The sequence below is a fragment of the Mytilus trossulus genome, chromosome 3, assembly GCF_036588685.1.
Source record: "Mytilus trossulus isolate FHL-02 chromosome 3, PNRI_Mtr1.1.1.hap1, whole genome shotgun sequence".
Lineage (NCBI taxonomy): Eukaryota > Metazoa > Mollusca > Bivalvia > Mytilida > Mytilidae > Mytilus > Mytilus trossulus.
Window position 1 is genome coordinate 55,784,471 of NC_086375.1, and position 27,103 is coordinate 55,811,573.

General features: G+C 30.9%; 1 protein-coding gene across 1 annotated transcript in view; it reads left to right on the top strand.

The window, feature by feature from the left end:
• The first annotated feature begins 12,138 nt into the window (after positions 1-12,138).
• LOC134709568 (uncharacterized) overlaps positions 12,139-27,103 on the top strand; it is a 29,194-nt gene continuing 14,229 nt past the window's right edge. The window contains exons 1-3 of the mRNA XM_063569734.1: positions 12,139-12,493; positions 14,023-14,148; positions 25,838-26,687. Coding sequence (XP_063425804.1) covers positions 25,853-26,687 — 835 coding nt within the window. The 5' untranslated portion in view covers positions 12,139-12,493; positions 14,023-14,148; positions 25,838-25,852. The remainder of the gene's footprint in view (positions 12,494-14,022; positions 14,149-25,837; positions 26,688-27,103) is intronic.

The window sequence follows — 27,103 nt, forward strand, 5'->3', positions numbered from 1 at the left end:
AATCGGTTGTGTACTCTTAGAAATCGTGTCAGAAATAAATAAATATTGTTACCAGTCACAAAAGCTTTCATTGTCCGTAAAGTTTATCGTACACGTCTACATCAGGTTATAGCTATGATATTATTCTGTCTGTGTTTGCATTAATGAGAAAAACAAAAAGGAAGTATACTGTGAAAATCCTCATATGATTGACACCACTGGTTGAATAAAATTCATCACAATTTGTTTTAGTGGTATAAATAATGATAGATATGATGAGACTGTAAAAATATCTATCCTCAATTTTACAAGATTAAATTCGTCCTTCTCAAGAAGGTAATAGAAAATAAAATAACAAGAATACCAGACTCCTAAGAAAAACCAAAATGGAAAGTCCTTAATCAAAGGCAAAACCAAAAGCTCGAAGACATCAAACGAATGAATAACAACTATCATATTCCTGACTTGACAAAAAAAAATGTTCTCATGAATTACAATGCTTGTTTTGAACAGATATCTAACAAGGCTTTGGTCTTGACATAAATCGAGGTACATAATCAATGGGCTGTCAATATAACGTTTCACTTGTCTGTAAGGATACTGCATGTTAAACCCAACAAACTATTAGTTATGGGAAATAACATTCATAATGCGTTATAAACCTCACATTTTCATGACTGTAAGAAAAGTAGTTACATTTTATTTTATTAAAAAAAAAGAAAAAAGAAAAGAAAAGTAGTTACAAGGGTTTATACTATGTGTTCAATTTGAGCATATCACTCACCTTATTTCAGAAATTATTTTGAATTAAGGAGTTTATCTAAAGTGCAAATGTTTCCAAAAATTTGGCCTCGGTCACCACTGAAATGTGCATCTGGTGCAGAATGAATAGTATCGTTAATGTTATAACTACTGCTTGGTTAATCCTTATGCTTGTGTACTGTCAGTTCCCGAGTAAATCATCAGCACATGAACAAGTACACCGATACTTGCATGAAAATAAATATATATTAGCAAAATATGTTGATACAAAGTTTTTCGAAATTATCTGAAATTAAGGAAAATATCTCCCTCGTGCAAAGCTTCGAATTTTTTGCCTGGCTTTAGCTATTTTTTTGTGTCGTGTATGTTTATAAGCTTCTAATTTTTTTAAATAAGTTTTGGATTTCAAACATTTTGGCCTCGAGCTTTACTGCAGAGATATTTATTGTAGAAATGCATATTTGGTTAGAAAAAAAATGGTACCATTAATGTTATTGCAATTTTACATTTTAGGGCCGCATTTAGGTATTCTTTGTCCTTCTACTTTAAAAAAAGGTTTAGTTTAGTATAGGTATGTGAAATGTCAGGCGCATATTTATGGAACATATTGATAATATTGATTTTAAACCCTTGTTTTGGTTTAGATAACTCTATGCTAGTTATATTCACAACTAAGAACCATTGGGATTTAAAACAGGAGAATCATATGCCTAAATCAAATAGTTCACTGTTAAGTCTTGATATTAAATGTGTCGACAAATGACTAGAACTAACAATTAAGAATTGGACTTAAATACATAATTTGATCAAATCTATCAATTTAAAAAAGCGTGAACAGAAATAAAATGTAATTTGACCTGAACCAACGAGGAATTTAAAAAGATTTTCTTTTTGTGTCTGATAATGCACAATGCAATATATTTAGATTGGAGCTGGCGTGCAGTCTTGTATACACAGTTAATTGTATTAGCGGAAAAGGTGCCTATTTGCAAAACACTGAATGATTTAATCAGTTTTCCTTTGTTTGACAAGATCCAATGTATTGAAATTTCAATAATTAATAAAAGTTTCATGACCAAATATTATCTAATGTATAAACATTTGATATTTTAACCGACTGTATTTTACTTCACCAGTTTTCAATAGACAGAGTAAAAGGTCTAGGTTAAACACAATTCAAATATTCAAAAATCATGTATAATGCTGATTTTTATTTACATTACAGATTGAATGCTTTTTGCTGCGCTTAGAAACCAATCCTGTTCTGATTGAACGGATTAATAAAAGCGTCGTAAAATTTCTGTAACAAAATTTTGTTTATTTAGAAACAAAATACAATCGTAAGATAGATAGGAAACCAAGATCATAACCACTTATGTAAATTCCTTTCCCATTTCAACAATGATTTTATAAATATAGTCATCATACAATAAAACCCTTGAAAAGTTCATGAAAATGAAAAAAAGCAAAATTGCTTGCAAGTGCAGATGGAAACTATGATTATATAGTAATACTACATGTTATACAATTACAAAACAACACGATTTTATGAACAACAAACGAGCAAAATGGTTTCTTAAATCTCATGATATCAAAACTTTCGAATTCAAAATAAAATCTTGTAACAGTAAACAGTTTTAACAATTTTCAGTTTAACATGAATTTAGTAGAACGCTTGTTAACTAGCATCAGTTAATGGTGGGGTTCATGTAACTTATTCTTCACTTTTCTGTGTTGTGTCGTGTGTACTATTGTTTATCTGTTTGTATTTTTTTTTTTTTTTTTAGTCATGGCGTTGTCAGTTGATTTTTCATTTATGAGTTTGACTGTCCCTCTGGTATATTTCGTCCCTCTTTTAAGGTATTGTCCGTATTCACTAGATACCAGTAAGGGTATTGTATGCGTGTTAACCGACACTAGTAACGGTATTGTTCTTGTATGCGTATTAAATCTAGCACCAGTAACGATATTGTTTCTGCATGAGTGTTAACCATCACATAAAAGGTTAGTTGAGTACGCAGTCTTGAACATATAAGCAAGACATGTTCCGAATACTTTTATAATTTATACATTGCCATTAGGATCTGTTTCTAAATTCGTTCTAAATGAATATTTTTTCTAAAAAATTCTTTTAGAACGAAGCCTCGTATAATTTTGTTTACCAATCCTCCCTCCTATATAATAATATCTTGGACAATATAATTGTTTTCGCTAATACCTTAAAATGACTTGGTGCATTGATATGTTCCGGGAGATCATTCCAGATGAAAAAGATAGCCTGGTGTCCTTTGATTACCCAATTTGTGAAATAGCTATAAACAAATTTATCCAAGTGTTACTTATATCTCTAATCTTGATTCCCATTGAAGTAAACATATACTGGTTAACTTCTTGTTTCCCATTACTAGCTATATGAAAAAGTAAGAAATAACAATAACAAAATAACTAACTCCAAGGAAAACTCAAAACGGAAAAATCCAACTCAAAAGCTTAATATTTTAAACGAAGTTAAACATGAGTCATCATACCTTTTCTACCTCAGAAATATATTACTTTAGATGTATTTGACAAACTTTAAGATATAATTGGTTCCCAATGCTCCTCAACTTTGTACTTATTTGGCCTTTTTATCTTTTTTTTTCTGCGAGTGTTAAAACATTGTTGTGACGTCATTCTATTGTTTTACCTGTTCTTTATTTCAGTGATTGGAATATCATTTACCTGTAAGAAACCATTATGTCACCTTTAGCTGTCCAATATTTCTCTTTCTTAAAAATATTGGACAGCTAAAGGTAGCATAACTGATTCTTACAGATAAATGATAGTTAAATCACTAAAACAAAAAAAAATCTTAAATTAAATTATCCCAATTGTTTTCATCTTGTAAACAAAAATACAACCAAAGAAAAAATGACAATTAAAAAAACATATGATTAAAGTCATTTTCCAATACAATTACTTTGACACTCATCAAAACGGTTTCTTGAGGAAAACATCACTTTCAAATTGATTTTTAACACATCCAATACTTATATCGCAGCCATTTTCTCATGTTTTGGGGTTGTCTCTTTTAAGACTAATTCAATAAGTTGGTTATGTTCGTTGTAAGTCTTTTTTTTGGATTTCATGAATTTTTTTTTTTAAAAGAGTTATCTTCATCCGTCTTTAGGCTATCAAAATTGACCTCTGGTGTTGCTTTTATTCTTCCTTACATCATTTTCAACTACAATTAAAAATGAAAAAAAGCAATGAAGTAATTCTTCTTAAATTTGATAGATCAGGCTACAATACAAGGGCCATGAACAACCGTAACCTTATCCTGTGTACAAAGTGCGAATCTTGAACTTCCTTCATGAACTAGGGGACTATAATAGTTTTTATAATTTTCAAGTTTCTAAATTGATTTAGAAGTATTGTTTTTTTTAAGTCTAATATCATTGCTTGAATATGAATATAATGCTACACTTCGCTTATGTACGACGATGAATATGGAAAGTAAAATAAAGGAAGACATTACCACATTTTATCTGTCAAACAAACCAATCGTGTTTCCGATTCGTACTTTTTTGCAGTGATCGTTTTATTAGAGATTTTTTTTCAAAAGAAAATCGACACAAGAATATATTTCGGTAACATTTATAAAACACAAGGGACTCAATAAAAAAATAAACAAAAAAGAGCAACACGACCTTGCAGAAAGAAAAAAAAAACAGAAAAGGGGGGTGTATTCAGGTGGTACCGTTTGGGTACAGTATTACTGATTGTATGTTGCTTTTTCTTCATTTGTTCATATTAATTATATATGGTTCGACAAGAACCTGTTTTCATATCCTATTCTTTTTTTTCTCATTCACTTAGTAAAAATAAAACCCAAGAAGAAACAAGAAACTAATAGAAGAGGACTACATTTTGAAATATAATATATATAAAACTTACCATTATTCTGTTATTAGCTGCTTTGACTTTATCCTCTTTGTAATCCACACTGTATACTGTATCTGAATAGATTCTGAATACATATTTGATTCTAATCCAAAGTTTGAAACAACACATTCACTAATACATGCAGCGACATCTTTTTCTTCGTTTTTGCATTTAAAATACACTTTCATCACTTTATCCATTTTGAAACACAAACCGTATGTAATGGTATTCACAGAAACTATGTGCAGAAAATGTGAGTAGTCCTTCCGCACGTAAAATCATAATACGCATACCCTATGTCTTATTCTTATTGTAGTAATACATGTTGTTTACCTTCAGCTATACTTTCTTTTTGTCTATTTGTTTTAAGTTTAGTTATTGTTTAAAGTGGCCAACATGTAGGATATATTTTTATGTAAAGAAAGTTTATTCACAAAACAATTTTCATAATTATGGAAATCTTTGCTTGCTTTTTCTTTTATTTTACTTTTTATCGACGTGTTAAACAATGTTTTGAATAAGATATAAGCCTCTAACAGTCCATTCTGATAATAAGATATAAGCCTCTAACAGTCCATTCTGATAATAAGATATAAGCCTCTTACAGTCCATCCTGCGGCCTTAGACCTGTCCAATATTTTACAAAATGGACTGTTATCGGCTTATATCCCTTACTGACTGACGAGTCTTGTGTATACGAAACGCGCTTCTGGAGGGAATAAAAAATTGCATTCCTCGTCACTATGATGAATGTATTTACAACCACTAGGTTGATATCACTGATGATGGGTTTTTTTTATTACCTGAGTGTATCATCAGCCCAATAGCCATCACGTCTGTGTTGACACGAATTAGCCCTGATATAGTCATTATTATAAACTTACAAAACTTGAATTTTTTGAAATACTACGGCTTTTCTACCACAGGAATGGAATACCTTAGCTTTATTGTGCAAAACCTTTAGGAATTTTGGTTCTCAATGCTCGATCTTCAACTTTATTTGGCCCATTTTATCTTTTTTTTCGAGCGTTACTGGTTAGCCTTTTGTAGACGACACACGCGTCTGATGCAAATACATAATTGCAATTCTAATATCTATCATGAATTTATAACTAATGTAAAAAATAGTGTATATATCCTAGTTTTATAGCTAGCAAACCTAACACTTGTATAACAGAATTCCAACATTATGATATTGACAACAATTTATGCGAAAAAAAACCCAAACATAATAGATAAAAAAAAAAATTAAAAAAAAAATAGCAGTCAATATTGAATCTTTATTACTATAGAAATGAAAATGAATGTCAACAAAGAAAAACAAAATGACATGTAGACACTTATACTAGATTATGAAGTGTGTGTCCGAGCGAGAACTGCTCTAGTTCATTACTTAAGGAATATTTATCAAAAAGTAGTATTTCAATATTCAGCCCCATTCTACAATTTAGTCGGGTAATTAATACTGATAGCATTTTACGTTTTTAGCCGAACAGATTTATCAATTTTACATAACTTAAATTATTGTATGCTGGTTCATATTCTGGACGCCAGTCTTTGCTCCTTTATTATATAATTCACTAACAAAAATCAATTATGAAGCATAGAAATGGAAAAATATTAAATACTAAACTTGTTCAAAGAGTATCTACACGTCTCATTCTTCAAAATCGGTTATCTAAAAATACTACCATCGCTAACATTTTTAACAATAAAAAATCGTGGTAACCCTTCTATCAATAAGTGTCATGCCAAAAAATGACTTACATGCCCCCGTCTTTCCATCAACAATATAGTAAGGTCCACGTTTAATGGTTGCTCATTTTCTTTGAATTGTGAAACAGATATAACTTGAAAAACAAACAGTATTATTCATTTACTCACATGAAACAAACCTGGATGAGGTATTCAGTACGTAGGAGAAACTGGACGATATTTATCTAAACGAACTCAAGAACATCTGTATCGTTTTAAAAGACCCAATAAATTCAAAAGTATCATTTACCAACACCTTAAGAAGCACAACCATCCTTTTAAATATTTAGCAGTTCAACCTTTAGAAGTAGTAAATAAGCAGCCTAGTGAATCTCATTCAAAGTTTTTACGATCACGGAAAATAATTGAATTAAATTGGATTAAAAAATTACTACCCTCTCGGTCTTAATGATAATATCATGGGAATTGGTAATATATCTAGAACCGATTCTGTTAACATTTTGGATATAGTTTCTAAAACTATTCTTAAAAACTGTTCTCACGGTCGTAGAACAAAGAAAATTTCGGACCAATCATACCAATATTTCGGACCTAATTTCTATTTCAAAAAACAATGGCAGACATTATCTGTTAACAAAACTCTGTTCATTACCGGTTAACAAGTTAAATAAAATTTTGGAGGATTGCAACACAATTTCATATAGCAGTCCTAAGTATGAAATTGTTCAAATTATTATGGCATATTGTTATTCTAAACTATTTCCCAAAATTGATCGCCCTGAAGATCATAAAAAAACATTTTATTAAAATAAAGTATGTCAATAAAGGTTTTGATTTTGTAAATATTGCCGGTATATATAACGACCATTCTGTTAAAGAACAAATTCCTGGATATTTTGACAATACTGAGCTACCTCTTATTTGTTATATTTACAAGAAATCTACCCGGAAATTTGTGTTCAATTATAGTCAATTGTGTAAAGATGTTATTATTAGTAAAAATACACCTACTTCATATAATTGTAGTACCTCCGAATATATTTATGGACCCATTTCCCATGTTATAACTGGAGATCTTAACATCGTTTAAGACCGAGAGTTAAAATCATTCCTCAGTAAAGGACCTTAATATCGTCCCCCGTCAATTATTAATTGGAATGAGTGTCGTAATATCATCCACGACTCACTCCATACTTACTGTATGAAATGGATAAACGGGAAAAAGCTGACAAAAAATCTTTGGACTCTTTTTTAAATTCAGTAATGAAGATAGTTGATATATGTATTCAACATTTTAAAAAACATTTTACTATTAACAATTACCACAATAAACCAATATTTATCAAACATAAACTAAAAGAACTAGCCAAGGAATTTGTTTTTGTTCCGGCTGATAAAGCTGCTAATAATATTAATATTGTTTGACGTAAATTTTACATTGAGGTTCTGAAAAAAGAAATCACCAATTCACCAACATTCCAACTGACTCCATTTTCAGAAAACGGCATCTGTAACAAACATAAACTTTTAGCTACCGCTTTACAAGCAGAGCCAAATACAATGAAAGTTCCAACTATGTATTGGCTCCCGAAGCTACACAAAACACCTTACAAATATAGATTTATTTCGTCTTCAAGCCGTTGCTTCACTACTAAATTGTCTATTCTTCTTACCAGCAAACTTGGTACAATTAAAAACCTGATAATAAATTGTTCAAATAAGGCCTTCGAAAATAGTGGAATTATAATTATTTTTGGAGTGTCAAGAACTCGTTGGAAGTACTTGATAAATTGCATGCTCATATTGGTGATTTTGAATCTGTTCAAAGTTTTGATTTCTCTACCCTGTATACCACATTGCCTCACATTCTCATAAAGAAAAAAATCACACACCTAATTAAATGGGCATTTAAAAAGTCAGAATGTGAATACATATGTTCAAACTCTTTTAGGTCATTTTTTAGTAGCAATAAACAAAAAAACTATGTTAATTGGACATGTTTTGATACTATATATGTCCTTGAATTTTTACAAGATAACATTTTTGTTCGCTTTGGGGATTCCGTATATCGTCAGATTATCGGAATTCTAATGGGGACTAACTGTGCACCACTTATTGCGGACCTGTTTTTGTATTGCTATGAGTTACAATTTATGACAAAAATAAGCAAAGACCCTTCGAAATAACATCTGATAAACAAAATATAATAATACTTTTAGATATTTGGATGATATTTTGGCTCTCAATAATGACGTTAAGATAAATTTATCCTGTTAAACTTACTTTAAATAAAGCTAATTCTAACAATGACCACTACCCTTTCCTCGATCTCGATATCTATATCACTAACGGAAAGCTGAATACTAAAATTTATGAAAAAAGAGATGATTTTTCATTTCCTATCGTTAATTATCCAATTTTAGATGGTGACTTTCCCTTGTCACTATCTTACGGTGTTTTAATATCTCAACTTGTACGATTCGCTCGTGTATGTAACAATGTTTTAGATTTTAACGAGAGAAAATTTGTGTATTACTGAAAATTATTTTCCAGGATTTTCGATATCACAAACTAGTCAAAACATTTACTAAATTTTATCATCGGTATAAGGACATCATTCGTAGATATAGCTCAACATGCAGACTTCTTATACGTTCAGGTATTTCACATCAATTTTTTATGGAAACATTCTTTATAAAGCACAAATGTGTCAGTATTCACCTCAGAAACTAACAAAACCTTTAAATAGAATTAAGAAGGGATATAGTTACGATACTGTTGTCAGATCAATAAAGATTGCATATTTTGGCGTTAATATTGATTCACTTATAGGGTCTTTGCATCGGAACTAAACACATTTTTTCAAAAAACAGTTGTTGGCATGACACGGGTTATGTTCTTCTCATATATGTTATGATGGTATTATACTAAACCCCTAACGGGAAGGATTGTGCCTGATGTTCATATGATGAAGTCATATGCTTTCAGTCAGTTTAATTGAGCTGGCATGTCAGTTAACTGCTGGTAGTCTGTTGTTATTTATGTATTATTGTCATTTTGTTTTTTTTCTTTGGTTACATCTTCTGACATCAGACTCGGACTTCACTTGAACTGAATTTTAATGTGCGTATTGTTATGCGTTTACTTTTCTACATTGGCTAGAGGTAAAGGGGGAGGGTTGAGATCTCACAAATATGTTTAAACCCGCCGCATTGTAGCGCCTGTCCCAAGTCAGTAAAGATTCTAGGTACTGACGTTGCTTATCATCCTTGTGGCGTGTTTTTATATTCATTTATTTGTCTTTGTAAATTACTACTTTGACTGTTTGACCTCTTTTTTGTGGTGTCCGTTTGGTGTAGCTCGGTATTTGTGCATCCCGTTTTTAAGTTATGTGCTATATTAAATTGTTGTACGGACTTTCCGTTTTGAATTTTTCTCTGAGTTCGGTAGTTTTGTTATTTTACTTTTTGTTAATTAGCATTTCATGATAGATAGGTTAGCACGACATCAATTTTTGTGTTCATTTTGGAATTTACAATTCAATATTTAATCACAGGATATTGATACTAACAAAAAACACTGAATCGTCCATTTTAGCGAAAAGCATACCTTTTTGACTTATATGCTTTCCTCGCAGTGACATAATGATGGTTTTTTTTCAAAATCCAAGCTTCCAACTGTACATGAAGCAAGATCGCGAAATTACAGAAACTTAGAAAAGGGGCTTGTATTCTTATACGAAGTACAAAGATACGAACAAGTTCGGTCGTAAAAAAATATAAAAGAATATCATGTAGAAATTTTCAAACACATGTTTAAAAACGATCAGATCAGGAGCCAATAAAAGAAAACAAAACTTGTGTTGGTAAGTCAAGCAGGCCAAACATTATTTTATTGATTTGTTGTACTCTAAACGAACTACAAATCACTTTCTTGTAAACAATATTATATAATAACTAGCAAATTATTAACATATTATGCAATCATCAAATATTTTATTGAAGTAATATAACTCCTAATGTGCTAGTTTAATGCTATCACAAATGGAAAACAGAATACCTATGGGTTTTTAAAGGTTTTTTTTCCAAGTTATTATTTTCACGTAGCAGATCTAAATATCAGTTTTATTAATCAAATGACGAAAGTGATTTATCACAGAACTGGCATTACAAAATCCTCGGAGGGCAAAACATTTTGTTTTGAAAATAACGAATATCAATTTAATTGGTAAAACGTTTATTATTTTCTGAATTTAATGAATACAAATAGGATCTTTAAATATCGAATGTCAGGATTAAACATACATAGGGTAATCAATCATATTCCTTGAATCGAAATGACATATATTTTAGCACGTAGAGGTATTTTCAATGAGCTGTGAAGAACAGATTGCATAAAAAGAATTCATTGGGATACAAAAGGGGGGACAAATAAAAAGAGTAAGTTAAACATATCAAGTTGAAGAAAAACAAATAACACTATGACGAAAGAAAAGATGAACAAAACAAAACCTAGTTCTCAAAACACAAATAAGACGCTCAACACTCCGGAAGGGTAAGTAGTTCCTGTAATCTAGTGACATCCATCGAATAACTCCTATATACACACATTTAAGAATCATTTGGAGGATATGCAATAAAAGAGAGGAGAAAGATACTAAAGGGACAATCAAACACATAAGGTTTGTGCTCAAACAACAGTATTACAAAATCAAATCAGAGAGAACAAGACCACATCAGGTGACGTTTTGTTGACATTATAGAAGTTGCTCGTTGCAACACGAATTTAGGGGATTTTAACCATGTATGATCACTATATTTTCAACAACACAAATTACCTACCTAAGTAAACAAAGACTGTCATGTTGACTGTTTTGTTTTGGTACTTATGTGTGTGTTTTCTTTACTTTTACCATAATATCCGTATTTGTCATCATTGATTCCACAGAGCAAATGTAAATAAGTATGGGATAACAACTGTCATATTCCTATTTGAAACAGGCATTTTCTTATGTAGAAAATGGAAGATTAAAACCTGTTTGATATCTAGCGAAAACTCTCACTTGTATGACAATAGCATGGAATAGACAACAGACAATAGAAGCAAAGTTCTCGGACGAAATATTGCATTGTAAGCCGACCAACCTTCACATGCTCTTTGACAATTATCGGTACTAATCGTAAAAGTCGATTAGGCTTGATATTGTTTCATTTAAGTTTGACCTTTATTTTTTTTTATAAAACCTGAAATTTCAAAAAAAAAAATAACCAATCAGATAAGCCCATTGACACAGCAACATCAAAGTTAAAAAGATAAAAAAAAAAAAAAAAAAACATTACAGAGAAGCGAACTAAGGTAAATTTTAACCGTTGAAGTTAGAATCTCTCTATTTTAATATAAATACATTACCAGAACGTATTAACAGATGAATAACAACTTATACGAAATTAAAGCTATATTCATAAATACATACCTTCAGTGATTTGTTTGGTTATTGAATAAGAAAGTAAAAGTACAAAGTAATCATTAAAACATGTCTAATATTTCTTACCAAACACAAAAACGCATAGTTACCCCATTTGGTATCATTATTGTATCTCGGAATAACAAATAATCATTTTAGAAATCTTTGTTTGAAAACTTTCTGGTTGCGAAGAGAAACATAGATGTTCCATTTCAGTTTGGCATTTCAAAAATGACGCAAGTGTTTTCGTTCATTGAAAAGTTCATTATATGTTAGCTACGACAAACTTATTCTTAGCCTACCAATAACAGGAACGGAGAGTCTTTCAGGCTTACAGATATTGGCTTTATTGAAAAACTAGCTTTAAGTGCTTGTATTGTAGCGATGATGCTCTGTTATTAGTGAGAATTCCAATACAAAGATGTAATGAAGGAAAAGTATTGGATTTATATTGTAAGTACATGACGGATTAATAGTGAAATGGACAATAGTAAGTCGAACCTTTTATTTGCTTCATATGGATAATTCAATTATATATTGATAATGACATAATTAACAAATTTTTGCCTACCTCAAATCTTACATCGAGTATATCTTTGCGCTATTGCTGTATAAAGTAAATGGTGGATGCTAGGGAAATACACATCAGTAAGTTCAACCTTTTATAAATAACTTGATTTAATTGGGAAAAAAATAAACATATTTAAAATCTCTATACATTTTCTGCGCCTTGCTTTTTTTTTCTCACCAAAATGATGCTTTTATTTTTCTATTTTATATAAAATTGACTGAAATGTCATTAAACCTTTTTCTTTACTGAGTTGCAAAATATTTTCACAAACTTTCTTTTGTTTTGTATATTTTCTTAATGACGTTAACGTATGAATTTATCTCTATCCAAAACAGCCGATATTAGGTATAAGAGATTATAATTTCTTCATCGAATGAATATATTTGTTTGATTTAAGCAATTGTAGGTTCAAGACCAAATTGTCATTTGGAGTTAAACACACAAATAATTTGTTTTTATATTATTTTTCAGCATTGTTTTCATTACTAATCTTTTGCTTTGAATAAAACAAGACGTGAAGCTGCCTTATATTTTACGTGACTATTCAATTTGATACTTATTCAAAAGTTACATAAACAAAATGCCATGGTAATCGGTGCAATAAAAACAAGTATGTTTCTGACTGCTGTAGTATATCACATTGTTAAGACACATGTATTAGCAAACCGATAGTCCAAAAAAATTATTGAGGCACCTTGCGCAGATAATATGTCTTGTCTTGGACAGTGTCAGTGAGACGGTTGACGATTGCAATTGTTGTTTATATGCATTTCAATCAATGACTACTTATGAGCACGTCAACCTTTAACATTTTATCAGTTATATTTAGCGTCCCTTACATTCAGAATTGACTAACTGAAATCTTGATTGTTAGGTTTGGTATCAACATTCAGTCACGAATGTTTGTGGAATATTTACAATTGTTATTTTAGTTCATATCATTTCTATCATTTTTGTGGTTTATGATTTATCAATGCAGTAAACAATTTTACAAACAAAGCTCGGTAAATTATAATAAAACTCTTTCCGAGCAAGAGGTTTCCCGGGTTAGCTTAATCGAATTATTGCGGTATACTTCTGTTGCCTTTGTTAAACATATATTACAACCTCCTTGTTTCTGGGACCATGCTCTTGATTTCTCGAGTTGACAATTAAGTCGGTGTTCTATTATATGAGTTGACATCTGCATATGATAACATTTTTAATATTTTTAAGCGTTAGAAATATAAAATGATTTTCAATGTTCTAAAACTACTGAAATAATCGACATTTCACCGCACACCTCAAATAAATTTCAATATTTGAATACCGTTTCTTTTTAATATAAAATCTGTATCCTTTTTGCAAAAAAGTGAAACCCTGACAGGTTAAATTGCAAACATAATATACACTTTTGACAAGAAACATAATACATTATAAATGTTTTAAACAAGTGAAGTTGATATTATAATTTATAATATATATTTATATACTACAAGTATATAAGATAAGTCGTTTGTTTGAACATGGTTTGAAAAACTTATATTTTTCACATTTTGATTTGTTTCTTTTAACAAGATATAGTGCAATCTGTTCCGAATACTACTTATATTTTGATTAATTACAGAGAGGCTTTAACATTTTGAAAGAGATTTGCCCTGACGAAAACTTTAAGGACAAATTTGAATCAAGTGATACATTGGTCGAACCCGCAGGATCTGGTTTTACAAACTGTGGAAAGCACCTGTATTAGGTGAGGAATTATGCATGTTATTTAATTATTATTTAGAAGATATAGAAACAGGTGACTTACTGTTTTTGCATTGCGTCTAATGAGAGATTATTTAAATAGATCATTTCATTGTGATTGCTTTAGTATGGGCAGGTTTAATTTTACGACAATCCTTACTGGTTATACGTTTAACTGTTTTCTAAACGATAAAGGAGACGCGAAATATACTAAAGGGACATCCAAAATAATAAGTCCAAAATAAACTGACGTCGCCATGGCTAAAAATAAAAACCAACAAACGAACAATATTATACCAAACACAGCATAGAAAATAAAAGGCTGATCAAAACTAACCCCACCTAAAATTAGGGATACGTGTTATGCATGTGGTTGCTACAGGAAGATTTCGAACGGAGAGTGAGACATGGTATCGTCTTCACGCTTTTTTTAATTGTGTTAATTTTCTTTCAAAATATATTATAAATGCGAATCAAAATGATAACAGCATATGGGTGTGTTTTAGCAATCTCTCATTGTGCAGTGAACAATTTAACTTTCATTAAAACAGATTGATCACATATTTGATTCTCATATTTAAATTTTAATGAATTATAGAAGCTGTTTTTCAAGTTATTCAAAACTCGGTTTAAACAAGCTAAGTAAAATTTAAATACAACAGCACGTCGGTGTTGACATGAAAATCAATTATATTGTCATTTCTTTTTTAAATTTCCTGTTTACAAAACTTTTGATTTTCAAAAACTTAAGGATTTTTTTTTAACCCAGGAATAGATCACCTTAGCCATATCTAGCACACCTTTTTTGAATTTTCGGTCCTCAATTCTCTTCAACTTTGTACTTGTTTGGCTTTTTAACTTTTTTGATCTGAGCGTTACTGATGAGTCCTTTGTAGAGAAACGCGCGTCTGGCGTATTAAATTATAATCCTGGTACCTTTGATAATTATTATGATATTTTGTTTAATTTGTCAAATTTTGTTAAAGAAAACCTCCAATTATGTTGACGTTGTAGTTTCGTTTAATATTTAGAAACATAACAAAAGACCTTTTAAATAAAAAAATTGTATTCCTAAGTAACAATAGCAAAATTAAATTATGTGTAATTCATACTTTAGAAGATATAAAAATCTTGTGAAAATAAAGAGTAATAGATTGAATTATTTCCATATATAGAAATTCTGATATCAATTTAAGTTAACGGAAAAATTGCAATGTATATTCCGATCGAATAAATCAAATACTACAGGCACTTTCCAATTACATGACTGATTACAAAAAACTTCCTAATTGTTAATAAATTAAAAAATCTACGTTTTAACTAGACATGATCAAGCCTACATATTCGTCAAATTTGCAAATAAAGAATAGTCGTGAAATAAGGAGAATATGTCTATCAATTTCAATTCTTACATATGTTTCTCTTTTTCTCTTTTTGTTTCTGCTATTTAATAAGTTGATATAAATATAATTTCGTTAACTTGATCTTTTTCCAAGAAGTAGAAAGTTTCAGATGCTAAACCGTTCAAAAAATATAGCCTCCTAATAACCCTTGTGTTAAACAGTGTAAACGTTGTTATCAATTCGTTTGATGCGTTTGCGCTTTTGATTTTGCAAGTTGATTTTAAGGAATTTACTTTTTGAATTTTCCTGGGAGTTTAGAATTTGTGTGATTCATCTTTTTACTCATCTCTCCAAATGTTGTAAATAATTTACTTTTCATATACTTGTTTTAAAAATAGTCAGTATTCCTAAAATGCATTGGAAAGTCTTGTCTCCAATTTTGGCTTCAATCCACAGCAATCGTAACAGAAGTTAATCTGGCGGAATTGTTTGTAGTATTGCATAATTTTAAAGAAGGAAATTGTCATCAGCAAAAGTACTGTTACATTTATAAAGTCTTCGTCACCCTATGTAGTGAATGACATTCCAATTATAGCCGATAATCTCTTTTTTTTCAACAAGAGCACAAACTCTTTCTCTTGAATTTAGTTTTTCATGCAAATGACTGTGTAACAGACACAACACAATTAACGAACAGCTGCTTCTAACAAATGCAAATATATAGTACATTTGGACATATAATTCAGTGCAAAATAGGACGAATTCATGAGTGCATTTACATATGACTTGTTATTCGATTTTAATACTAAAATGGTATAAGATGAACCACCAGTTAATAACTATTACAAAAGAAGAAAAACAAAAGATCACTGGTAAAAAAAATGAAGATTCTTTGCGTAAGACAAATACAAAATTATATTTATATTAAACGACTTTATTTTTTAAAAGTTTTTTTTGTGTCGATATTCCAAAAACAACTGGTTCTCCGGAGTAGAAGGAGATAAGACTCAAAAGATACCAAAGGAACATTAAAAATGATCTGATGAAAACTTTAATAACTAAGCTTGTTTAAGAAATTTGTTTGTCTACAGTTTTTTTTACGTTAAGACAAGTATATTTATCCATACATAATTTATAAATTAACAAAAGTTTAGAGATATGTATACGTACAGGTAGAATAGATTTTTTTCTATATGAGCACCAGACGCACACATATACACAATTTATCAAGAAAACCCCCTCATATAAATTTATAAACGAGAATATGAAGTAATGTAAATGTCTATTGAACAAACGATTAATCAATTATTCGTATAAATCTACACCCATATCTTTTTTATAAAAAGTTTTCTATGCAACTCATCATTTCTTAGAAATATAAAACATTTGATCGTTTTGTCGCATTCCCATCTATCAGTCGAAGTAATTTCTAAACCAGAAACAAAATGGGTGACCTTGTTCATGAGACTAATGAAACAAACGAAGTGACTAAAATTTCTTGATCTTTTCTAATTGCCAGAAAACCTTTTATATTCAAACGGATATCGTAAAAGATTTGAGTAATTGGTTTCCGTTATATTGATTGAAACTGATAATTCGATTATGTGACCTGCAGTGATACATTAAAGATAAACTGATACGTAATACAAAAAAAACATAATTGGTCAAAAACGAAATATGGTTGCTTATTCATATATTTATTGATCTAATTATTAGTCCATAATAGAGGGTTCTCTCTAATGTAAGCACTTTACTAGGAATCGACTAATGCACCAAATCTTCCACTTTTAGATGTAACAATTTGCATGAGAAATTTTCACGAACAGGCCTACATGTACGTAAAAATGCAAATGGAAAGAAAAGTCATGTAAGTTGGGGAATATATATCATTTCTATCCTTATAGCAATACTGGGTGTTACTGTTTCCTTTTGTTCTTTCGTAAGCTTGTATTAATTTTTAGTCTACCCAAGGAATAGATTTCCATAGTCGTATTTCGCTAAAACTTTCATAATTTTGGGTCCTCAAAGCTCTTCAACTTTGTACTTTATTTGGCCATTTTAGCCTATTTCATATGAGCGTCAGTGAGTTGTCTTTTGTCTAGACGAAAGTGCGTCTGCCGTAAAATATTGACGATGAATTATTTCCTCGTCTAGTTCTTTATCCACTAGGCGAAAAATTTCAGATGCAAAACTTCTAAATTAAATTAATATATAAGGTACGTATACCCTTATTTTCAAAAGAGATATCAATAATAATATCATTATTCCTATTGCCCATCTAAAGATGTATTCGAATGTTTGAAGCTCAGCACTTGCCTTCAGTCTCCAAATAATGTTTATACTTAAATCAACCGAAATAGAAACAATCTGATAGATCTGTCATTTGTATTGCATAATTTTCTACAACAAAATCGGTATAAAAAGTACTGTTAAACACACAGCATTACGAAGTGACTGACATTCCAATTAAACTCGATAAACTTTTTTTTCAACAAGCACACACTCGTCTTTATAATGTCTAGTTTCGTATACCAATTAACGCCTGAAGCAGACAAAACACAATTACCGGACAGCTGTTATTAACAGATTCAAATATATAGATTTAGGATCGGACTTCGGTACAAATCAAGGAAGAATTTTTGAGAGTAGTTACAAAAAACTCTGTACGCTATTCTTTCATCAATAAAAATCGATGATCGTTCAAATTCAGTATAATTCACAAACAGCCTTCCTTATGCAGTGCCTTAACATGGCACATCTAGTTAAAAATTCGACATTCGCACTGCGTAAAGGCGAAGAAAAGATGACAGCATCAAAAAAGAAGAAAGTAATACACCGCTTCTGAAAGAACAGTTTTTTTAAAATACGCCAACTCAAGTAAGAGCTGCTTTAAAAAAGAAAAGTAAATAAATGGGAACGCTTAGAACACGTACTCGTTTAAATGAGTCAGTTTTCATTTTTAAGGAATTTACGTTTGGTACAATTCGGTAGAAAATCCCGAACATAAATTAGCAGACAACAATTTCGTTTTACAAATACCGAACGGATTATTTTTTGTCGATTGTTTGTTATTGATTAGTTATAAATGAAAGGAAAACCAAGACATGCACTTAAAGTCGGGTATACATGTATATTCACGCATTGGTTCGATAATTTTCATAACTTTACAAGTGTGGACACAGACGTGTGTGTCTTGGGAATGAATTTTGATAATGACTTGTGCCGTGAAGGATTCTTGTGGGTGCAAGCAAGTGCATTTGCCACTGAAAAATCTAAATTATTTTGTTTTCTCTGCATGTTTCGTATTGAAATAGTAATAATATAGACACATCAGAAAAAAACCATCAACAATCAAGGACGACTCTCAAGAGAATCACTTACTTGCTCAACATTATAATCAGCAGAAATTCGTTTTATATGATTTTGTATTATATCAATACCAGTTCACAACCCTAACAAAAGAAAAGAAAATGAAGGCTATTGGTAAAATTATTTCAATATGCTATGCAGCAGATTAATACTACGCTAATACATCATATATTAAACGATCTTGTTATTCAAAATCTAAAAGACTGTTCATTTACGATAATATTTTTTTGTGAGAAAATATGTAGTTTGTTTAAGACATTGAGCAGATTCTGTAATCTTAAAGTCTTTTGAAGTACTTATTTATGGTTTGTAATTCTGTTCAAAATTAGTATAAAAAAAAATGTTCATGGTGAACATATTGATGAAAATTATGAAATGAAGGGACCGACGTCCGTACAATGTTCTATTACTACCTTCTACCACTTCATTTGAACTCTGGTTGAAAGTTTTCTCTTCGGCAACCATACCATATCTTCTCATTTTTATAAAAAAAATAATTTCTTGATCTTTCTAACGAAAAGAAAACTTTTTTTGTTGAAAGGAATATCATGACATATTTGAGTAATTGGTTTCCGTAGAATTGATTGAAGATGGTGAGTTGGTTATGTGACACGCAGTGACACGCTGTAGACTGTAATCAACATATACTTTATATTGATACAAAAAAATCATTATAAGTCAAAACCTTCTTTTTTATTCCTATTTGAAGTAATTTTTAATTAAATAGTTTATGCATATATTTCTCTGTGAAGTATTTCCTTTCAACAAATAATTATAAACTTTTCAATCATTTTTTTCTCGGAAAACAGAAGCGGGCGATACCGAATTGATACTAGTTTGGAACATAATAGTGAAATGCATTACTCGTCTTATATCGTAAGACCTAAGATAGGAAATATCTTACTGGGCTAAACGCTGAGGATAACAAGATTTACTTCGCATTCAATTAAAATAATTAGAGTTAATCTAATTTTGGGTCCTCAATGCTCTTCAACTTTGTATTTGTTTGGCTTTTTAACTATTTTGATCTGAGCGTCACTGATGAGTCTTATGTAGACGAAACGCGCGTCTGGCGTTTAAAATTATTAAATTATTTGATAACTATTATAGGTGTTTTTGCCTTTAACCGATATTTTTTTAGTGCTAATTTTCGTCCATTTGTTTTTAATATGATTTCAAAAACTATAAAAACGATATTAATCAGTAGTGCAAGATCTACAAAAAGGCCAATGGAACAAAAAAATGCACGATTCTCTGATGAACTTAATGATGACATTTTGCCAATTGTCTTGAAAACTAATATAGAAATAACTGTAAAAAGCAAATACGATAAACATTAAATCTGTTCATCTAACGATTGTGTCTTTTCCCTATTGTGATCTTTTGACTGAGCGTAGTAAGACACAGGGCTGACCGAATTAAAGCAGGAGAGGCTAATGCTGTCGAAACACCGGATTTGTTTCCGTTTTGATTTGAGATTTTCTTTTTTTTTTTAAACTGAATATGTTTAATATACTTGAATGGATAATTTTTACAAAAGAAAAGTGTACGTGAAATTTTTGGTAAAAGAAAGGAACAGTGGGAAAAGTAAAAACATAAATCATAGCTCTATTAATCATCGAGTGTTTCACATGCTCCACGAGCCTGGGTTTATAAATCAAAGCTCTATTAATCATCGAGTGTTTCACATGCTCCACGAGCCTGTGTTTATAAATCATAGCTCTATTAATCATCGAGTGTTTCACATGCCCCACCTGCCTGTGTTTATAAATCATAGCTCTATTAATCATCGAGTGTTTCACATACTCCACGAGCCTGTGTTTATAAATCATAGCTCTATTAATCATCGAGTGTTTCACATGCTCCACGAGCCTGTGTTTATTGTTTATCATTATCACGATCCGGCAACTAACTCAAAAGTTAATTTTGTTTTTTTATGCTGTTTTGTGTTTATAAATCATAGCTCTATTAATCATCGAGTGTTTCACATGCTCCACCTGCCTGTGTTTATAAATCATAGCTCTATTAATCATCGAGTGTTTCACATACTCCACGAGCCTGTGTTTATAAATCATAGCTCTATTAATCATCGAGTGTTTCACATGCTCCACGAGCCTGTGTTTATAAATCAAAGCTCTATTAATCATCGAGTGTTTCACATGCTCCACGAGCCTGTGTTTATAAATCATAGCTCTATAAATCATCGAGTGTTTCACATGCTCCACGAGCCTGTGTTTATAAATCAAAGCTCTATTAATCATCGAGTGTTTCACATGCTCCACGAGCCTGTGTTTATAAATCATAGCTCTATTAATCATCGAGTGTTTCACATGCTCCACGAGCCTGTGTTTATAAATCATAGCTCTATTAATCATCGAGTGTTTCACATGCTCCACGAGCCTGTGTTTATAAATCATAGCTCTATTAATCATTGAGTGTTTCACATGCTCCACGAGCCTGTGTTTATAAATCATAGCTCTATTAATCATTGAGTGTTTCACATGCTCCACGAGCCTGTGTTTATAAATCATAGCTCTATTAATCATCGAGTGTTTCACATGCTCCACGAGCCTGTGTTTATAAATCATAGCTCTATTAATCATCGAGTGTTTCACATGCTGCACGAGCCTGTGTTTATAAATCATAGCTCTATTAATCATCGAGTGTTTCACATGCTCCACGAGCCTGTGTTTATAAATCATAGCTCTATTAATCATCGAGTGTTTCACATGCTCCACGAGCCTGTGTTTATAAATCATAGCTCTATTAATCATCGAGTGTTTCACATGCTCCACGAGCCTGTGTTTATAAATCATAGCTCTATTAATCATCGAGTGTTTCACATGCTCCACGAGCCTGTGTTTATAAATCATAGCTCTATTAATCATCGAGTGTTTCACATGCTCCACGAGCCTGTCTTTATAAATCATAGCTCTATTAATCATCGAGTGTTTCACATGCTCCACGAGCCTGTGTTTATTGTTTATCATTATCACGATCCGGCAACTAACTCAAAAGTTAATTTGGTTTTTTTATCCTGTTTTGTATACTGTTGTTTTGTCTTTTTTAGCCATTGCGTTGTTTGTTTATTTTCGATTTTCGTGTTTCAATCCATTGGCATCAATCGCCTCTCTTTTTTTTGTTATTGTTGGTGAAGAAGCTGTATTCATATTAAAATTAAGGTCGTTCAGTAGTTTTTTTCGACTTATGAGTTTGAATGTCCATTTGGTATCTTTCATTTTTTAATAATATCTCTACTTTTTAAAAAAAATAATTGCCGAATAAATACGGTTTATGTCAAGACTGAACGGCCTTAATAAAAAAGAATATTCCGAATTGAAGTAAAGTATCTTACATATACATAGCTTTGTTTGTAATGTCGATGTTTAGATTAAATTCTTTTTGTTTCTTCAACATTTCAATGAGTTTTATTATTTTATCATATTTTGGCCACATTCATTGCTGAAGAGAAATTCGGTTTCATAAACAATGATACATTTAATTTCAATATTATTCAGAGAATACACAGGTATATCACAAAAGTATACCTGTGTGGCAAAATTCTAATATAAATATATGATTTGCATATTAGGGAATATATTGATATGATTGGTCGAGATAACTTCCGGTAGTTGATCTTGACGTTGGTTATTTTTTCGATAGAAGACGTTGACCGAATTTCTTTTCGTTACCAATGTAAACAAGTTGACGGCGATAATATAACCGACGGTACCAAATTTATTTTTACTGCACGTTAATCGTTAAAGAAAGTAATACTCCAAAACATTCGTTTGAATGATGATAAGAGTTTAAGCAGTTTACTTTTTATCACATAGAAAAAAATAGTACATATGTTTGCGTTAACAAACAAATATATCCATGCGCCAGACCTATTCAATGACATATATATACAATTTACGTGTGATAGAGGTAACAAGTGTGGAAAAATATATTCCCTATCTCCAATTGTACAAAAATATAAGGACTAAACGCCTTTTTAACGGAATTTATTAGTGTATAAACTGGACCTAGTCATTCACAAATATATCATTAAAGTCCTTCTGATTTTATTTGTTTGTGAGTGAACTGGTCGAGCTTATACACCGATAAATTCCTTTTAAAAGGCGTCTAATCCTATAATAACTTATTCTAAATTCTTTTTGAACAAAGCCTATTCTCACAGGAATTCAAAATGTTAGTACATTGCCTTTATAATCTTCAGTTATATAACAAAATGGACTAGTTCAATCAAGGAAACATTTTCAAATTGTAATTATTGAACATTCTAATAGAAAGCATGTTCTTTAATTAAGACTGCACATTTAAGCATTAGTATAATTAAACAACGAAAATGTATTACCATGTGAAATACTAATCATGCATTCCCGGAAATAATTTCCATTACAATGTAAGCTGCAAGGTAGATTGCAAATTAAAACTCATAAAACATCGATCGAATCTACGAAACTAGTTTATCAAACGTACAATGAAAAACCATGTGTTCTTCTTTCAAAATGGGTAATGGAGAGCAAGGTATGCATGACATTTAAACTGTTTGTCGGGTCTCTGCGAATAATCATTTGTAAATGTAAGGCATGGACTTAGTAATTCAAAAAAAAAATTAAATTTCGAGTCAAATAGCTGTCTGATGTGTTATTATCCAGTTAAAGGAATCGTCTTATAAAACATCCGAGTATATACATATAAAAATAAGGAGATTTGGTCTGATTGCCAATGCGACCAATAACCACGAAATTTCAAATAAAGTATACCCTATTAAAATCATGGGTTTAAAACTCAGTGATCGGGAAGGGTTTAAATATTGTGCTCTTCTAGAGACTAACTCATCATAGAAACCAAGATTGAGATTGTTTTTTTGCGCCAGACGTGTGTTTCATCGACAGAAGACTCATTAGTGACAATCGAATAAAAAAAAGTTTAAAATACGAAGGTAAAGAGCATTGAGGACCACAAATTCCTAAAAGTTTTATTAAATACAGATAAGGTAATGTATTCCTTATGTATAAAAGCCTTTTCATTTCAAATTTTCATCGTGTTGGAAATTTTAATAAATCGTTCAATGAGTTGTCGCACTCAGTAAAGTCATCAAAGAACAAAACATTTGGATTTGTTTCTAAGAAACTTGGATAATAATTGTGACATCAGTGACATGCATGTGCAAAAATAGTGAAGCAAATCACGATGGCGTGAATAAATATTTTAAAGAGATGACTTTCAGTAACAAAATCGTGACAGAAAAGCATGCATCTGAATATCGAATTAATATACATTCCACACACAAATGCTGCTGGAATGATGTTACATAGAAATGAAAACCTTTTTGGAAATTGAAATTGTTCTTTTTGTCGCAAATAATTACAAATGTTTTAATTACCTAGTCCATGTCTTTCATTTACACAAACGATCATCTTTGTCCATTTCTGGACATAGACAAAATATATAAAGATATGAACCAGACCTAACTGTAACTGTTTTGTCACGTAAAATGGATTAGTATAAAAATAATCACAAAACTTCCAATTACAATGAGAATACATTTTACATCATAAGTTATTACCAGGGCAAACACACTAAGGAAAATCCAACTACCGCCTACATGTTTAATAGTTGAATTCTTGGCTTATCAGAATAAATAACAATAGTTGAATTCAGAGAATTCAGTCAAACACTGCAATAAGCAGTTAATACAATAACAGAAGATTAATGACCTCATTGCCTTAATTGTTCTAATATTTTCTCTTATTATTATAAGTATAATAACAAGGCAAATAATGCAGATTATAATTTATAGTTTTGGCTATTATTTGTTTGGGTCCCTATCGGTAGTTAAGCTCTACACGTGTTTGGAGCGTATACATACTTGGCTTTTATATATTTGTCTTTGATCATTCCTGATGAATGTAAATCGAGGACAGAGCTGCGGACGGGTCAAATTTATAGTGTTGTTGTCTTTCTGTAAATTTAAACAACTGTTACGATCCATCACACATGCATTTATTAATTTAATTTCAAACTTAGTTTAGCTTTGGTTTCAATTTGTTTCCTTATATTCCTATCTCACAAATTTATCATGCCCCCTGAAGACATGTCACCCTTTTCTGGCATACTATTAAAGTAATCTGAGGCCAGACTTTCAGTTTTCTCCTAAAATGTCATGGACAGAATTGCGATTGAAGTGTATTCCTTTTTCTTTTGGGGATGACTGGGTATAAAAACAATAATCTTCCACTCGTAGCGTGCGTGATTAAGACTAGATATAGGAAGATGTGGTGTGAGTGCCAAGACTAGCATACTACAGACGAGCGTGATATAAAGACCAATGTACAATTAAATTAGTTCTTAAGGATAATTCTACAAATAAATGAATCCATGGTAGTTAAGTGCACAAGACCCTGAATGTATGTCCACATTGAGCGGATTCTTATAATGGATCCAATTTGAAATAAGCTGGTTCACTTTCATATGGATCTTTTTTTTTTATAAATATCCAGTATTATTTTTAAGTATTGACACTGCGATTTTATATTGATAGAATATTTGCATCAATGAAAACTAAATTTGCATGCACAAGTCACACACAGTCATACACGTCAAAATAAATATTTAATAGAATTTCACATTATCGTTTTAAATAGTGTATTCTTTGCGGTCTACATCTAAGCAGTTTTCTTTACTATACAGTAGAGAATAAACTACCGTACATTACAGTGTCATTCTTAAATTGCACTATTTAAATTATATATTTATGTTGTCGGAACAAAAAAACGTTAGTTGGAAATACTCAAAACAGTATTAAAGCTGGGTTAAGTCTGATTTTTCTTCGGGTTTAATCTCGTATACATAATATTCATATTTATAATAAATTTAATATCGTTGTTATCTGTTTATGACCGTGTACTTTACATTTCATCTTGTTTCAGAAAACAACATATACTTACTGAGTTTGTTTTATTTTTTTAGAGCAATGGATCTGAAATGGAAGTGAAAGTTATCATGTCAAGGATAATTGATTTTAGTTTGTTCATATGCCTGACTCTTTTCGTGTCTAATGTTTCGTTATTGAACGACACTGACGTTTACTTATATCAGCTGTTGAATATTACAGATACAAATAGAACTGAACGAGGAGTGTTGTCACATGTAGGAAATTTGTCTACTGTATCTGATCGAAACGTGTCAAATGGAGAAAGTTTTTACGCCTCAAATACAACAGAAAATATATTCAAAACTGATGACTCAGATACAGAAAGAAAAACCGATTACGTGAAAGAACCATTGAATGATTTAGACAAATTTGATATGTTTAGTGATAAAAATAAATCAACTAATAATGCAGGAAGAACTAATACAGAAACCCCAGTACACACCATGACATCTTTGTCATTATCTGATTCTGAATCAAGAACCGAAACGACGATCCAGACGGAGAGAAATAATCAAATGAATTATACAGTTCCTCTAGGAACAGATATACAAAGTAATCGGTCTAACGAACATTTTATAGTCAATCAAACAGATATGATGACTACAATAAAGAATTTTCTTAAATCAAATTTTACTTCTGTTCGGACTTATACAGAACGCACTGAACAGAAGCAAAACCCATCTGAATTTACAACATTATCTGAAGAACATTATTTAAATGTAACGAAAGTAATTACATTAAACAAAGAAAGTACGACGCTTAATCTTAGTCAGATGGGAACTACTATTCACGAAGAAAGACACTCAACAGCTACAATGAAGTACTCTGTGCATCAATCTCCAATCCGAGTACAGCATCGCCATCCAATGCACCACTTAAGCTTAGGTTGGTAAATGTATTGCAATCTTGATACTGATTCATTTAGAATCAATCTTATCTAATATGTTTAGAAATTATCTATGCTTAATCCCTTGAAATGATTTGATAATTCATTTGTATTCAAACCAACTTTAAGGCTGAAAATATGATTTTTTTTAAAATATGCAATATACTAGGGTTATACTTTTACCAAACGCTTGTTTCTTATAAATAAAACACCCAAAGTCCAATTCATTAAAGGGACGACCATGTTCTCGGGGGATGGGGGATATTTTTTTGTAATGAATGTGTTTTCCCCTGTTTTCAGGACAAAGAATAAGGATATTTTTTTTCTTCCCTTTTGATTCTTCAGGCATTGTCTTGGCAAAAGATTTATTTTCTCCTGTCTTGGACAAGGTTATTTCTGTCCAGTTGTTTGCCAA